General features: G+C 38.4%; 1 protein-coding gene across 7 annotated transcripts in view; it reads left to right on the top strand.

Moving 5' to 3' along the window:
- Positions 1-17005, top strand: part of Rbm6 (RNA binding motif protein 6) — a 124680-nt gene that overhangs the window by 30194 nt on the left and 77481 nt on the right. For 5 of the 7 annotated variants that reach the window (XM_036192597.1, XM_036192598.1, XM_036192593.1 and 2 more), the window contains one exon: positions 1402-1471. The exons of 1 other annotated variant lie outside the window; for it this stretch is intronic. In XM_036192597.1, the coding sequence (XP_036048490.1) occupies positions 1402-1471 (70 nt within the window). Of the gene's footprint in view, positions 1-1401; positions 1472-17005 lie in introns of those variants that run through there. One more of the 7 variants, XM_036192599.1, reaches the window with a different exon arrangement.

Genomic DNA, 17005 nt, shown 5'->3' with positions numbered 1-17005 from the left:
AAGGCCTGCCACAGCCATATGCTAGAGTGGGCTACTGTCCCTTCAATTGTTCCTTTAAATGTCCCTACCAGCTTAGCCACCTTGTCAGATCCAGGATGGGGCCATTTTAGATTGAACTCAAACCTGAACAGAACAAATAACTAGACTAAGTTTGAGTGCTAGGGCCCTGGACTGGACTAGATTTTACTCAGTGTATTATTTTTATATTCAGTGCATTATTTTTAACACAAGACACTAAGCATTAAAGGGTTACACACAGCAAGTAAAGATAGGTTTGAAATACATATAGATTTCAAAACCTGTGCTCTTTAAAGCTGTGTTCTTTTGCCTTTTCTGAAGAGTGCTGCGTGTGAATCCAAGGCCTTGAATATGCTGGGCAAACACTGTACCAGAGTCACAATCTTTTTTTACTGTTTTTTGGTTTTTGGAGATAGCGTTTCTCTGTTTTAGTAGCCCTGGCTGTCCTGGAACTCACTTTGTAGACTAGGCTGGCCTGGAACTCACAGAGATTCTCCTGCCTCTGTCTCCCAAGTGCTGGGATTAAAGGCATGTGCCACCACACCTGGTTCCTGAACCACATTATTAACCCAGCTCTTCTGCCTATGTATGTTGTATTTCACTTCTGTTTCTTTTTCTCTATGTGTGCCCCCTCCCTCCATTCACATTGACCTAGTGCCCTAGTGTCTCTGGCTTGCTGGGATCATAGGTCTGTGTTGTCATGCCCAACTTCACTTATCACCTTTTGAATGCATAGAATGTGTGTGGTTTTGTTGGTGTTCTGTGTTGCGTGAGTTGGTCAAAGAATAAGGCTCTCTGTGGCTACAAGGAGGTCCAGCCTCTGATGGACTGAACCTTGAACAGCTGTAAAAAGGCATATTTATTGATTGTTACACAAAGTTGTTTTTTGGGTAAACAAGTTCCTAATACCAAAGTCCCTGATCTAATCTATATGTTTTTCTGAAGGAAAGCATCACACCCCTCGATCACTTTAGTCTTTATTGCATATTGTTTTCGGTACCCAATAATTGTAGAGCTTCATGTGTGCCACGAGGGTCTTGTGACCAAAGTCATGCAAAGGCTTTAAAGCTCCCTCAGGAAAACAATCCTGTAAGTCACAGGGAAAACAATCATTGTTTTCCACAATGACTTCTTCAAGGTCAAAGTGCTTCTAGAAAATTATTTAGTCTAGTTTACCCTAGATACAGATAATGTTTACATAGATACACTATTTTTATTCTAATGTTTATCAGTGACTCTGCTAGATTCCTCCAACATAGTTTAATTTTGTCTTTATAAAATAATCATAGCTTTACATTGTATAGAGTAAAAATCAGTAGGGAGTATAAAAATTAGCATTTAACTATGATTTGTATCAGTAGTGTAAATGTCATTTATTTGCAGATTCTTAATGCCTTTCGAACTTCTGATGGCATACCTGTAAAGGAGTTGCAGTTGAAGGAGTATAACACAGGTGAGTTTTTTTTAGTGTGCCTGTAATTTTGGGCTAAGAAGGGTCTTGAACAGATGTCTGCATCATGTGCTACTCAAAAGTTTGTTTTTAAGAAGTCACAAGATTTCCAGAAGTTTCCTGTTGTTGCCTTCAAATAACAAGCAGCTTTAGTCTTAACTGTGGTTCTTTGTATGGCTGTTTGTCCACACATGGGCAATGAGAATGCATGTTTCAGTTTTTCTGAGTGCCTGTGAGATACAAAGTAAGTGTTGTAGCATCTATCTTTGAATGTTTTATATGATTAAATTATTAAATTTGATATTTATATTTTTCATGATGATGGTATGCTTAACAGAGATTTAATAAGCTTGCTGTGTATAAAGTTTTATATTTCATTGTTTCAAAGTGAAATTTAACAGCTTACCAGAAAAATTGTTCAAACTTATAGGTTCTCCAACTTTGTCTTGCTCTAAGAAGAGTCTTGCCACAGCTCAGGCTTTGAAATCCATGAATAGATCTAGAAGAGTTTTCTCTTTAACCTCTGAAGTCTGAAATGAAATGTATGTTCCTAGTATTTTTGAATGCCACCTTTGCTTACCTCCTTTAAATCTTACTATAGGAAAATAGAAAGAAGTGGAATACCATGTACTCAAAGTTTTGTCAAATATTTTTGGGACTCCATTATATGAAGTAGATTAAAAATAAAGATAATTGGCTGAGTGGTAGTGGCACACACTTTTGATCCCAGCACTCAGAGGCAGAGGCAAGTAGATCTCTGAGTTTGAGGCAAGCCTGGTCTTGAGTTCAGGATAGTCAAAGCTACACAGAGAAGCCCTGTCTTGAAAAAAAATTAAATAAATAAAAATAAAGGTAATCTTTAAGTGATCTGTTGTGTAGAATTTTGAACTGAAGAAAATAGAGCATTTATCATTTCATAGAACATGGAGTCACAGTAATATGTTTAAAGGCATCTTCTAGCAGCAGTATGTCATATTTTGGAGTATGTAGTTTATTATTATTATCATTATTGTTGTTATTATTATTTTTTTTTTTATTTTAATTTTTTTGGAGACAGGGTTTGTCTGTGTAGTTTTGGTGCCTGTCCTGGATCTTGCTCTGTAGACCAGGCTGGCCTCGAACTCACAGAGCGCCGCCTGGCTATTTTTATTATTTGTTTAATCCATTATTTATTTATTTTTTTCTAGTGTTGGGTATTGAACCCAGGCTCTTATATGGGCTGGGCAAGCATTTTATCTTTGAGCTATTAACCTGACTTTATAGTTAACTTTTAAATAATTTACAGTGGAATAGAAATTTTGGGGGTGGTTGGTTTTTTTTTTTTTTTTTGAGACAAGGTTTCTCTGTGTAGCCCTGGCCATCCTGGAACTCATTCTGTAGACCAGCCTGGCCTTGAACTCACAGAGATCTGCTTGCCTCTGCCTCCCTAATTCTGGGATTACAGGGGTGTGTCATCACCACCCAGTTTGGGCTGGAATTTTTGTGTCTAATAAGATAGCTTCTTTGTTCTTATGGGTTCTGCAGTAAAAGTTACATACAAAAATAAATTATTGTTGGGGTTGGGGATTTAGCTCATTGGTAGAACGCTTGCCTAGCAAGCGCAAGGCCCTGGGTTCGATACTCAGCTCCACATACAAATGAATGAATGAATGAACAAATAAATTATTGTGCTTAAAATAGTATGGCTTTTAAGTCTACAAGTATACTTTTCCTGTAATTTGAGAGAAAATTCAGAAGTTTTATTTCTCAGAAAGCAATTATTTGTTTTAAATACACCAACCCTGATTTTGTGAATACATGATTAAGAGTAGATATGTTGTTCTGTATGCCCTAATTTCGTAGGTGTTTGTTGCATATGTCTGATATATGCTCTCTTTTGAGAACTAAAGATAGAATTTATAACCTAGGTATGCTTTTAACTTACAGGGTGATAGCCTGAGTTTCAGTCTTGTGTCATGAACTGTGCTTTCATTAAATACTGATATCGTTAGTAAAGAAGAGATATCTTAATGTTTAAAAAGCAGCAGTTTAAACTCTTCAGTTTCTTTAATACTCAATGATTTCCATTTCAACAGTCATGTTTGCAAGCAAGGTAAAATGACATAAATGTGTAGGATCCAAAGAGGAAGTTTTTAAGTTTGCTAGGTGTAATAGTTATTAGAATCATAATTGGCAGACTTAAGGTTGTTAAAAACAGTGGCCTTTTGTTATATGAAATGATTGTATATTCAATATGTAGGTTTTCTTTCTTTCCTTTCTTTCTTTTTTACTGCAATATTTGGTTACCACTTCCATGTTACTGGTTTTATAACTGTAGGTGACAAGTAGATTGAACTTTAAACAATGCCAGTCAGGTTTTGTTACTCTCTGGTCTTTGGCTGTTTGATCTCATCCTGTATCATTTTCTAACTTCCTATTATCTGTAGCCAAACTAAGCTTGTTTTCAGTCTTTGACCATAACCTTTTTATTTCTTTGTCAGATCCTTTTAACTGCTGTCTTCCTTTTGATCTCCACTTATCTTCTAGGATTTAGTTCTTGGCTTCCCTTTTACTTAATACTGAAGCTTTGCCCACCATCACTCCATAGTTATCTTCTTTATTAGATATATAGGATATATCACTATTTACACTTAACGGTGTTTTGTTTGTTTGTTTGAGACAGTGTTTCTCTGTGCAGCCCTGACTATCCTGGAACTCACTCTATAGACAGGCAGGCCTCAAACTCAGAAATCCACTTGTCTCTGCCTCCTGAATGCTGGGATTAAAGTTATGTGCTGCCACTTCATAGCTAAATTTGGTGGTTTTTTTTTTTTTTTTTTAAATCTTATTCTTATTAGAAAGTTAGCACCTCTGGTTGGTGGTGGCTAAAAATAAATATATTTCTAAAGGCTGAGGAGTTGACACACTAGATAACGTACTTGTCACCTTAGCATGAGAACTAGCACTCACATAAAATGTCAGACACCTCAGCACACAACCATAATCCCAGCACTGGGGAGGTGGAGATATGTATCTCTGGGCTTGCTGCCCAGCCATTCTTGCTGAATTGCTGAGCTCCAGTTTTAGTAAGAGATCCTGTCTTGAAAAATATGAAGCGAGTCTGGAGAAATGGCTCAGTGGTTAAGAGCACTGGCTGAAGCCCCAGTGGTGGTGATACACACCTTTAATTCCAGCACTCAGGAGGCAGAGGCAGGCGATTCTCTGTTAGTTTTAGGTTAACCTGGTCTACAGAGCGAGTTCCAGAACAGCCAGATTTGTTTCACAGAGAAACCCTGTCTCAGAGAGAGAGAGGGGGGGGGGGGCACGCGCATGCGCACGCACTGGCTGCTCATGCAGAGGACCTAGGCTCAATTACCAGCCACTTCATGGTGACTTTCAGCTATCTGAAAGCCAGTACCAAAGGATCAAATGCCTTTTTGTAAGACCCCCCCACCGTGTACATACATACATACATACACAAAATCACTCATGTATGCACATGCACCCCCCCCCCACACACACATATTGCACTTATGAGGTAGAGACAGAAGGATCATGAATTCAATGTCTGCCTAAGGTATATAAAAAGTTCAATGCCATTTTTTACCTACTTGAGACCCTGTCTCAAAACCACTATGACAACCGAACTAGCCAGTTGTTTCAGATTGAGTGATGTCCTGCCAGAGTCATAGATGTTACTTATAAGTGTTTAGAATGTATAGAGTTGATCCTTTTAGTTTCATTATAAAGCCAGATATGATGATGTACACTAGTAATTCCAGCACTGAGGGAACCAAGGTATAGAATTGCAGTTTCAGGTCATTTGAGGGTTATCTAGTAAAACTGTCCATCTGTTTACTGGTCGTCGTCCCCCCCATCTTTGAAATTTCGACCAAAAAAACCTTGTTATTTAAGATATTTTGGAATTACAAGTAGAAGATTACAGACTTTTTCATTTTTCATTTCTTCTTTGCAAACATAGCTTCCTTATATAGATTACCTTGACTTATTGTATTCATGGGAAAGTGTCAGGAGGAAAATGTCTTGATGATTATTATCTAATCTGTAGAGTATACTGCATACAGTTGGAATACTATTCAGCACTAGAAATAAACTGCTTGTGTATGACAACAAAGCAATTTCGTTGGTGGAGGGAAACGAGTTGACACAATTAATATAAATCTCCACTGTAAGGGATGAGTTGCTAAAAGACACTGGAAAGTGGGTGAGCCTGGAAAACATGAGAGGGGCTACAAACAGCCAACCACGCATTTCTGTGACCGCATTTTTATGGAGTGTCTGTAATAAATCTAGCCACAGAAACAGAAAGGAAATTAGTGGGAATGAGGAATGGATGTTTAATGGACATGGGATTTCTTTTTAAGGTGGTAAAATGTTTTAGAACTAGGTAGTGTTGATAGTTGTACAGTTGTAACCATACTGAATTATGTACTTTAAAAATACTATTTATTTGTATGTGTATGTGTACCTGTGTGAATTTTTGTGCATCGTGTGAGTGCAGGTGCCCGTAGTGGTTAGAAAAGAGCATTAGACCCTCTGGAATTGAAGTTATAGATGATTATGAGCCACTATGAGTACTGAGAACTGAACCCAGGTCCTCTGCAAAAACAATAAACACTTTTAACCAATGAGCCACTCTTTTTTTTTAAAGGTCTCATGTACTTTAGGCTAGCCTCATACTGTATGTATAGCCAAGAGAGACCTTGAAGTAGCTTTTTCCTCCTGGGTGCTGTAATTATAGGTGTCTGCCACTATGCCTGGCAGTGGCAGCAGTGCTAACAATGAACTCAGTACATTGTTAGGTAAGCATTCTGTCAACTGAGCTATATCACCAGGTTTTGTTTGTTTGTTTGCTTTTCCGGGTAGGATGAGGTGGGATGGACAGCGTCTCACCAAATAGCTTTGACTGGCTGGAATTTGCTTTGTACACCAGGCTGACTTCAAACTTTCAGTTGTCAGTATTCAGCCTCCTGAGTACTAGGGTTAAAGGCTACCAGGCCCAGCCCAAAGCTACAGGTTTTTAGAAAATGGGTATCTGGATTGTGTATTCTATTTTTCTATAACATGTTTGTAACATCTTATAATTCAGCTTTTGTAAGGGGCATCTATCATTTCTTATGCTCATGTGTTCTTTTGGCCTCAAAGTTTAAAGAATTTACAATTCTGTTAGCTTTTTAAAAATTCATTTATTATATATGGGTATTTTTGCCTGCATGTATCTGTTTGAATCATGTGTACATTGCCCACAGATTCCAGGATCAGATCCCCTGGAAAAACAGTCACAGAAAATGTCATCTGTTAAGTGCTTGCTGAGAATCAAACCCAGGTCCTCTGCCAGAGCAAAAAGTACTCTTAACCACTGAGTCAAGTCTCTAGCCTCACAGAGGCCTTCTTGCTACATTGTTCTTTGTCAGAAGGTAGAGGACAAAAGGAGGAGAGAGCCAGAGGTATAATTCACCCTATAATCCTCCCAAAGTAACTAACCTATTCAAAAATAACAGCATTAATCCACTCATAAGGGTAGAGCCCTTAAAAGCTAAACAACTCTTAATCTCTGCTTCTCAAACCTTTGTTGCTTCAGGGATTAAATTTCTCATTTGAACTTGGGAGCACATTCAAACCATAGATGTCACTTAGAGGCAATAGGATTAAAAAAGAATTAATGTCTAAACAAATGCTAAAGTTATTATTTACAGAGATAAATATTTATTTGTTCTATCTCTAAATTTTTAAGGGGTAAAATAAAAAAAGTGAGTACTTTTCAGGGGTCTCATAGGAAATGATTAGGAAAGAAGTAGCGAAAAATGGATCTAGCCTGAATACTGGGGTTATCAGGATAGATCACCAACTTTTTTTTGTGTGTGTGTGTGTGTGTGTAGACTTGATCTCATTATGTAGCTCTGGCTATCCTGGAATTTGATAGGTAGCCCACCTGCCTCTGCCCACAAGTGCTAGGATTAAAAGCCTGCACCACCACTTCCTTTTTAAAAAATAATTGCCGGGTGGTGGTGGTGCAAGCCTTTAATCCCAGCACTTGGGAGGCAGAGGCAGGCGGATCTCTGTGAGTTCGAGGCCAGCCTGGTCTACAAATCGAGTTCCAGGAAAGGTGCAAAGCTACACAGAGAAACCCTGTCTCCAAAAAAAAAAAAAAAAAAAGAAAAGAAAAACAAAAAAAAAGAAAAAGAAAAAAGAAAAAAATAATTTTTTACTTTATTTTTACTTTATGTGAATAAATATTTTCCTGCATGTATATAAGAGCACCCTATGTATGCAGTGCCTGCAGATGCCAAAAGAAGGTGTTGGAACCCTGGGAACTGGAGTTACAGACAGTAGTGAGCCACCATATGGGTGCTGGGAAATAAACCCAGGTCCTCTGCAAGAACAGTGGGGTTTCTTAACTCCTGAGCCATTTCTCCAGCCACTGTTTTTATTTATTTAGTCCCAATAGCTCAGGCTTGACCAGACTTTGTTTTGTAGCCTAAGATGACCTTGAACTCATCATCCACCTTTTTCTGCTGCTAAAGTGCTAAAATGAGGCATCTACCACTATGCTTGATTTAAGGTATGGCTTTGTTTTATAGGCCTACTTCAAACTCCTGGACTCTAGTGATCCTTTTTGTCTTATCATACTTGTTGACTAGGACTAGACAATCACCACCATGCTCAGTCTCTCTAGGAGATACTTTTAAAGTAGTATTCGGAGTCTTAAATGTGTTTGAGTTTTTGCCAGGTATGGTGTTGTCCATCTTTGATCTCAGCATTCCAGAAGCAAAGGCAGGAGGATTTCTGTGAATTCGAGGCTAGCCTGGTCTGTTAGGAGTTTTAGTACAGCCATTCAGAGACCCTGTGTTTTCTTATTTAAAAAAAAAAATATATAAATTTTCAAAGAACATTACACACAGTAAGCCCTGAGAAACCTTAGAAGGCCCAACTTATTTAAATGATTTCCTGACTTTTCTCTCTTTAAATCAAAGAAGAAAGAATTAGTCAGGTTATGTTATATTGTACTATATGCTACAGAAATTCCTGGCAACCATAGAGGCTATGTGTGAATTGATGTGTAAATAGTATTAATTATAGCATGTGTTTATTCAGTCTCAAAGTGAATTAGCATGTGTGTGCAACTCTAGAAGTAGAGCACTGAACAGTGAGTGGACCAACTTAATTTTAATTTCTAAAAATATGCACTGAGAGTGAAGTTCCTTTCCTTTTGTTTTGGTGCTGGTCTTTGGACCTAGCTAGGGATCATGCATCCTAGGTACATGCTCTACTCTTATATTCCTGGGAATAGTGTTTCCTGTTTCATTATTTATATCAATATAAATCACTTAAAACTGTATTTAGATAAAAAATATTTCAGCCAGATGTGGTGGCACATGCCTTTAATCCCAGTACTAGGGAGGCAGAGGCAAGGAGGATTTCTGAGTTTGAGGCCAGCCTGAGCTTCATAGTGAGACCCTGTCTCAAATAAAACAAAACAAAAAAGAAACTGAAACAAAAGCAAAAGTAAAAATGTACCCTTTGAGGGGGTTGGGGAGCACGAGTCTCAGTATTGGGCCCTAGCTCTCCTGGAATTCACTACTTAGAATGTGGATGTCCTTGAACTCAGAGAGATCCATTTACCTCTGCCTCCTGGTGTTGGAATTAAAGATGTTTAACACCATGCCCAGCCCTTTTGGACTAATATAAAACCCTAGAAAACACCTTTTTTAAATTTCAATTTTATTATTTTTGTGTGTGCGCGAGCGCGCATACTTGTCACATTGCATCTTTGGAGGTCAGAAAACAATCCTTCCACCATGGGTACTGAGGATCCAGTTGGATCATCAGCATTATGTGGCAAACTGCTGAGCCACCTCACCAGCCCCAGATTACTATTGTTAAAAAAAACGTTTGACAAATGTAGTAGAAAGAAGCTTGGGGGTGTACTTTAACAGAGGCTGTTTTGAAATGGCCTCTTGCCATGTGTGATGGTGAGTATCTTTTAATCCCAACACTCAGGCAGAGGCAGTCAGAGCTCTGTGACTTTAAGACCAACCAGGACTATGAAATGAGAGCCTGTCTCAAAACAATCAAAAAAACAGTGTTGAGGGTCCTTTTGTGCTAGTACCAAGGCAATGGAAAAAGATGTTTATAGATCATGTAATTTTTTTCCTAGTCATAATGAAGTGATTTTGTGACATATATAGGAAGCATATACGTATTTATATGCACTAGAACTCAACTCATGCTGCCTTGAACTCTTAAAATACTGTTGCTAAGCCGGGCAGTGGTGGCGCATGCCTTTAATCCCAGCACTTGGGAGGCAGAGCCAGGTGGATCTCTGTGGGTTCAAGGCCAGCCTGGGCTACCAAGTAAGTTCCAAGAAAAGGCACAGAGCTACACAGAGAAACCCTGTCTCGAAAACAAACAAACAAAAAAACCAAAAATCTGTTGCTAGAGTATATTTGAGAATCGGTACCATAGAGGCAGCTATGTGATCTTTAGTTCCTGATTGTGCTTTGTAATAGCATAGAAGTACTGAAAGATGCTGTTGCATACCAGAAACCACTCTGTATAGGAATTATCACAGCTAGGTGTGGTGGCTTACATCTGTATCTATAATTGTAGAACTTGGGAGGCCGACACAAGATTACTGCAAATTGAGGTTAGCTTGAGCTACATAGCAAGATTCTGTCTGGAAGAAAACTAAAAAAGCAAAAAAGGAGTTATCATTACTACTTTATATATAGACAACAAAGTCCAGAAACATGTGGTTTGACTGTGATCACATGTGAGTTAGTTGTAGCTTATGTCAGTGTTCAGAACTATAAGTTACTTTTATGTTGCCCAAGTGATGAAACTCATTACAATTGATGTGGCATTGAGTACCATCCTGTGCCAAGCGCTGTGCTAGGATTGGGGACACAGCAATGAAAAGAACACTTTAGTCTCTATCTGGGATCTCAGTTGTTTGGTCAGTTTGCTACAGGTGATAGTCTGTGTTGATCCTTCTCCAGTTACTCTTATCTTTCCTCATAGGATGAAGTGTGTTCTTGTCTTGGGAAAAACAGATTTACAAAGTTTTTTTTTTTTTTTTCTTTTATTTTCTGATTGGTTGTTTTGTGCATGGGGGAGGGGGGAATGGGGTGGTGGGATGGGTGGGTGGGGTGGGTGGGGGGTGGTTGAGAAGTGAGAATATGATTTGAATGAGATCACTGGCTTTAAAAAAAAAATACCTGCTCCCCTTTGACTTTAATTAGCACATTGAAGTAGACTGTAACTTATTCTCATCTTGACTTGTTCATTAGATTATGTTCTCTAAGGCAGGACATTATCCTCCATTGTGTTCACATAGTACCATTACTGCCAGTGTAGTGGAAATAAATTAAATAAGAAAGTTTCCTGATGGTTCTTTCCCTGGACCCAAAGAACTATTTCATCATCAGGATAAAATGACCCATGTGACCAATTTTAGATTTTGAAATGAAAACCAATGGGCTGTGGTGATACCTCACCTGTGCTCCCACCAACAGGGTCAGCGATATTGTGCTGTGGAGCAAGGTGCAGGGCCCACTCTGCCCTAGTGCTGCAGCTGGTGATGGGCAGGACCAACTCGCACACTCTCATGACCTCAGGGCCAGGTCTCCCTCGCCCAGTGTACCATTGTAGTTGGGGGTGGAGCCAGATGTCCCAAGGCACATTCGTGGGCCAGATCACCTGGGCCCCCATCAATGGGGTCAGCTCTGTTGTGCTGCCCAGGTGAGATGCAAGACCTGCTCTCCCAAGTGCTGCAGCTGGTGAGGGGCAGGATCAGCTCTCCCGCTCTTGTGACCCCAGGACCAGGGTGGGAACAGGGGCATGAGAACAGGAGAACTGACTCTGCTCCCCTTGTCTGCACTATACATTGCATGGGCAAAACAGTAGAGGTGGCCCTGGTAATATGAATATGGGTGAGCTGGCCCAAGGGCATGAGAACAGACCTTGCTTTGCTCCTGGGTGCCTGTTGCAGTGGGTGAGCTAGCAGGGGCAATGGTGAATAACTTGCCCTGGTGGTGTTGATGGGGGGAAACTGGAAGACTGACCAACCCAGCTAATACCCGGGCCCAGAACCAGGGCTATGAGTTGGCCCACCCCAATGTCCACCTCATCTATGAACTGCTTGAGCATGTGAAGGGCCAGACCTGCAGATCCAAAGCTGCAGGATCTCCATGACACAAGGTAACAATAGGATGTCCAAGAGGAGTTCCAGGGAGGGCCCAGTAAGAGGGTGTAGCAGAAGCCAGAGGCCTCAAACCAGACTCATTGCAGTGTACACGTACAAGAAAAGATGTATGGACTAAAGGGTACTACAGCTTCCATGTGGAGACTTTTTTTTTTCCTTTTTCTTTCTGTCTCTTTTTGTGTGTGTGTTTGTTTTGGTTTTGGTGTTTTGGTTTTCTTTAAAATTTTATTTTATTTTGAGGAGTGTTAAAGGGCAGAGGGCGGGTATGACGGGATGGGAAGATGAATGGGATCGGGATGTATGATGTGAAATTCAATTCACAAAGAATCAATAAAGAGGTCTAAAAGAAAAAAAGGTGGGCCTGTTGTAAACTAACAGTTGACTTAAACAATCTGGGATTGTTTTTGTAAGCATTGTAGAATCAAGCCTTGCAGGGATGGACACAAAAGAGCTAGTTTTGGGTTTAGTTGGATATTACTTATCAGGTCTTTGTTTCTGTACCTTATTCCTCTTTAACTACCTAATTAATTTTCATAGATACTTTTTGGTAACTAAATGATTAATGAAGATGATAAGATTTGAAATTTTACATTTACTTCTGTGTGTATGTATATGCACTATGACAAGGGTGTGTCACAATGCTTGCGTGTTGGTCAGAGGACAACTTGGAGGAATTGGTTCTCTCCTTCCACCACGTGAGTCCTGGGGTCAAATTCAGATCTTGCTAGCCAAAGATCTGAAAGTGTTACCTTTTCAGATGTTCTTTGCCCTATTCTGTTCTTATCCTTCTTAGCTGCCTAAAAAAGCATAAGGAATATTAACATTTCTAGAAGATCTGTACATTTAGATTAGAAAGTGTTGTCAGGTATGCTTTTTTTAGTAGTCATATGAATAAGTACAAAGACCCTTTAGCCTACCAAGATGGCTTCCTGAAAACCAACATTAAATAAAAAGGTAATAAAATAGATGCTTTGTTACTTCCTTTGGTAAAAATCTATTTGTAGAGTTGTTAACAGTATTTACCATCTTGAGTCCAAGTAATTCTGAATGCAGAATTCATTGTTGGGTTTCAGAATGTTACTTCTCTAGGTAAAGTAATCTTCTATGACTACTAGAACTTTTCCTGTGAATTGTCAGATTACCATAATTGTAAATTTTCGAAATAAGAAATCCCAGGTTATTCCGTTATAGCAATACAATCATTTTAATTGTTTTGTATACAGTTGTATTGCATCAATTCATTTTTTTTTTGTATACTCATTGCTTGAATCCTGCCTCTCTCCCCTATATTCTGTATCCTGTTTTCCTTTTCACTGAGTCATCATGGAGGTGGGGATGAGACTTGGCTAAGGCTTCATTTGGTTTCTGATTCCAAGTTTCTCTGAGTGTGAGCATTTACTGTGCTGGCTGTGCTTCTGTTATTTAAAGTGATATATTTTTCATACATTGTGGCCCTTAAATGCAAACCAACCTCTTCATCTGGTGTCAACCAAAGGAAAACTGATCTGTTGCAACGCTGGAGGAAAAACTGGCAATGTTGGATTTACCTATATTGAAAGATGGTATGTTGTTCTTCACCTTGGGCTCTTCAAGTATAATTTTGACAGTGCATGGTTTTTATCTCATATGCTGGTTTTTGTCTCTAACTTCTGAGTTAGATTCAGTTTGTATTTAATTCCGATCTTTTTTTGTACAATTTACATAATTATCCATAAGGGTGTATTCATTTTTAAAGTTTCAATTGCTATATAGTTCCATATTGTTACATAATTTTATAGCCATCTTTTATAAGAATTTCTAGTTTTGACTTTCCTGAAGAATTGTGGGAGCCAATAGAGGCATTGATTGAGAGTGAACACTTCCTAACTTGCTTCTTTAGGCCAGCTCACATTGATTCTGCTATAAATGTTATATAAATGTTAAAACAGGAGAACTGCAGTGCTGCTAACTTCAGTGTTTCTTGTTATAGAGAGGACTCATTTGTCCTCAGGCGTGTGGGACTCAGACTGTATTTAGGCTGAAAAAAACTGAAACTAAGATTATTTATTTAAATCAATCTTAGGATCTTGTTACAGAGTGAAAGGCTAGGGCCTAGAGACGCATGCTTGTAGTCCTAACTACTCAGGATACTGAGGCAGGAGAATAGCAGGTTTAAGCAGTCTGGATTACAGACTGAAATTGAAGGTTTAGCCTAGGATCCAGGTATAGAGGCACTCCTGTAACCCCAACACTCCATTGGTAAAAGCAGGGGAATTGCTCTAAGTTTGAGGCCACACAGGGCTACATAGCAAGACCCCTGTCTCTGAAAACTAAACTAAGTAAAACAAAACAAAACAAAGTCAGCCTGGGCAGCTTAGCCTTGTCTGAGAATAAAAATACCAAGTGGTTAGCCTTGAATGTATGTTACGAATACAAGCAACACTAAATGGACTCAGCAGGTTGTATTTTTAGGTTTATGTGCTTAAATATATAACAGTAACAAAGAAAAAGAGGCCCTGAATTTGAGTGGGAACATGAGGGTGGGGCATTCGAGAATTTGGAGGGAGGAGAGGGGAAGGGAAAATGATGTGATTGTATTTTAATTTAAAAAAAATTTTGAATAACAAGATAGGTTGATGAGATGGCTCAGCGGGTTTGTCATCAATCCTAACAACCTCTGCCATCCCTGAGGCCCACATGCCAAAAGAGAAAATGATTCCAAAAAGTTGAACTCTGAGCTGGGCAGTGGTGGTGCACACCTTTAATCATAGCACTCAGGAGGTAGAGGCAGCCTCAAGGCCAGCCCAATCTACAGCTTGAGTTCCTGTCTCAAAAAACAAAAATCAACAACAAAAAGTTGATCTCTGATCTCCACATGAATGCAAACACATACACTATAATTTTTTTAAGAGTACAAAGAAGACTAAGATTAGATTGATAGCTCAGTTGTAGAAGTAGAACTCTTATCTAGCAAGTACCAGAGCTCAACCCTTAATACTGAAAAAAAATGAAAGAGGATACCGTGTGGTGAATAGTATCCATTTGAATCTGAACTGCTTGGATTTAAAAGGCTTAGCACTGGTATTAAAACTAAGATGTCTTTGAGCAAATTACTTATCCTTCCTTGTTTCCCCATGAGTAAATAATAATAATAAACAATAATAATAATAATAATAATAATAATAATAATAATAATTCCCCCTATAGTAGTCTTATGGGGATTAAACCAGTATATGCAGAGGATTTTGTAATAGAATCTTGTTTGTAACAGGTACTATGTAAATATTTAGTATCATTGTCTTGCAGTTTCTTAAAATCTTTATGATACAACTATAAAGTCTGAATGCAGCGAATGCTTGGAATCAAGGTTGGGTACCTTAAAGAAAAAACTATATAGTTAAACCTTAGATATGTGTTCTTTTGATAGCTAAACATTAGTGCAGAAAAAACTTGAGTGGTAGGCTTGTGAACTTCATGTGATTGTAAAGTTGATATCTACAGATGTTCATTGTGCCTCCTATAGACTATATATTTTCCTTCCCAGTGACTTCAGTATCAAAACCTGCTTATTCTCCAACAGAATAAGCATATTGTCATGATTCATCTTGTTCTTCCCACAGAATCTGTGTTTTCCTCTGGACCACAGTGTTTGTTTCTTTAAGCATAGCAAGGAAACTTAGGGCTTTGCAATCTGGTATTAGTTATCTGTTTGTTTGTTTTTTTTATTTTGACAGTAGTGGAGAGAGTTTTTCCCCCCCTACTTTTGGAAACTCCTTTGATAATGTTTTTAGTGATAATTAAAGCATTAAGAGAGCATCTGTTTGATCCATGGCTACCTCTTTCTGATTATAGACATGCTTTTGAGTATTTGCAGTAGAAATTTGGTGATAAAAGGTATCTATGTTCCTTTGCGTTAGTCTTTGGTGCTTTGAAAGGATATTTAGAACTATTTTTAAAAATGCAGAATGTCGCCTCGTGGTGGTGGCACGCACCTTTAATCCCAGCACTCGGGAGGCAGAGGCAGGCGGATCTCTGTGAGTTCGAGGCCAGCCTGGTCTACAAAGCGAGTTCCAGGAATGGCGCAAAGCTACACAGAGAAACCCTGTCTTGAAAAAAAAAATGCAGAATGTCTAATGTATATTTTTATATAATGTATATTATGTATATGTCAAACTGAATTTGTTTACAAAACTCCACTTGAAAGTAATTGAATAACAAAAAATATCCATAGTTAACAGGTTGTATACAAATATGTATACTAAAGCATTAGTATGGTGTACTAATAAGAGGAAACTGATTTTTGTGGTAGGTTTAAACAAGTTGGAGTTGGCCAAAACTGTGAAATTAGGGTAGAAAATTTTGTCTCTAGATAGGTGTGATAGTGTACATCTTTATTCCCAGCACTCTGGAGGCAGAGGCAGGTGGATCTCTATAAATTCAATACCAGCCTGGTCCACCTAGTGAGCTCCAGGCTAGCTAGAGTTACATGGTGAGACTCTGTGTTTAAAAAAGAAAAAAATTCTCTATCTCTCAGCCCAAGGTAGTGCTAAGGTTTTTAGAAACTTTTTTTTTTTTTTTTTTTTTTTTTTTTTTTTTGGTCATTTCCTAAACTCAAAGCAAAGATATTACCTTATTGTATCATTATATAACAACATTTTGTAATTAAAATAGTTATCAAGTCTGAAGTCAAAGTTATTACTATCATAAAACATTTTAGACCATTTATTCCATGTAACAAAGAATCCAGCCCATTTCACCAAATTTGATATGTTTTTTAAGGTTTATTTTTATTTTTAAAAAGAATTTAAAGGATTTATTGTTTTATGTGTATGAATGTTTTGCCTGCATATATGTCTGTGTATCATGTGTGAGGTTAGAAGAGGGCATTGTATCCTGTGGAACTGTAGTTACAGAAAGTTGTGAGACACCATGTGGGTGCTGGAACCCAACCTGGGTCCTTGGGAAGAGCAAAAATATGCTCGTAGTTAAGCCAGCTCTCCAGCCCTTATTTTGTTTTTGAGACGGGGTCTCACTATTTCGTCCAGGCTGACTTTGAATTGTAATTCTCTTGTGTCAGCTTCCTGTGAGCTAAAATGATAGACGTGTGCCACCAGGCCAACTTCTTTGTCTCTTGTTGGTAGCACATTTTGAATCCAGAACTTAAACACCACTGAGGTAGACTCTAGCCAAGTTATTATTATTTTTAAATTATTTTTCAAGATAATTTCTCTGTGTAGCACTAGCTATCCTGGAATTTGCTCTGTAAACTGTGGCTTTTGATGTCTTAATTCAATGAGTATCAGTTTCTTGTTATATCTACTTTATGTCTAAAATCTACATAGATTTTACATGGT

This window comes from Onychomys torridus, chromosome 7 (assembly GCF_903995425.1).
Source record: "Onychomys torridus chromosome 7, mOncTor1.1, whole genome shotgun sequence".
Classification (NCBI taxonomy): Eukaryota; Metazoa; Chordata; class Mammalia; order Rodentia; family Cricetidae; genus Onychomys; species Onychomys torridus.
Note: the sequence above shows the minus strand (reverse complement) of the source record. Positions and strands in the feature narration are given on the sequence as shown.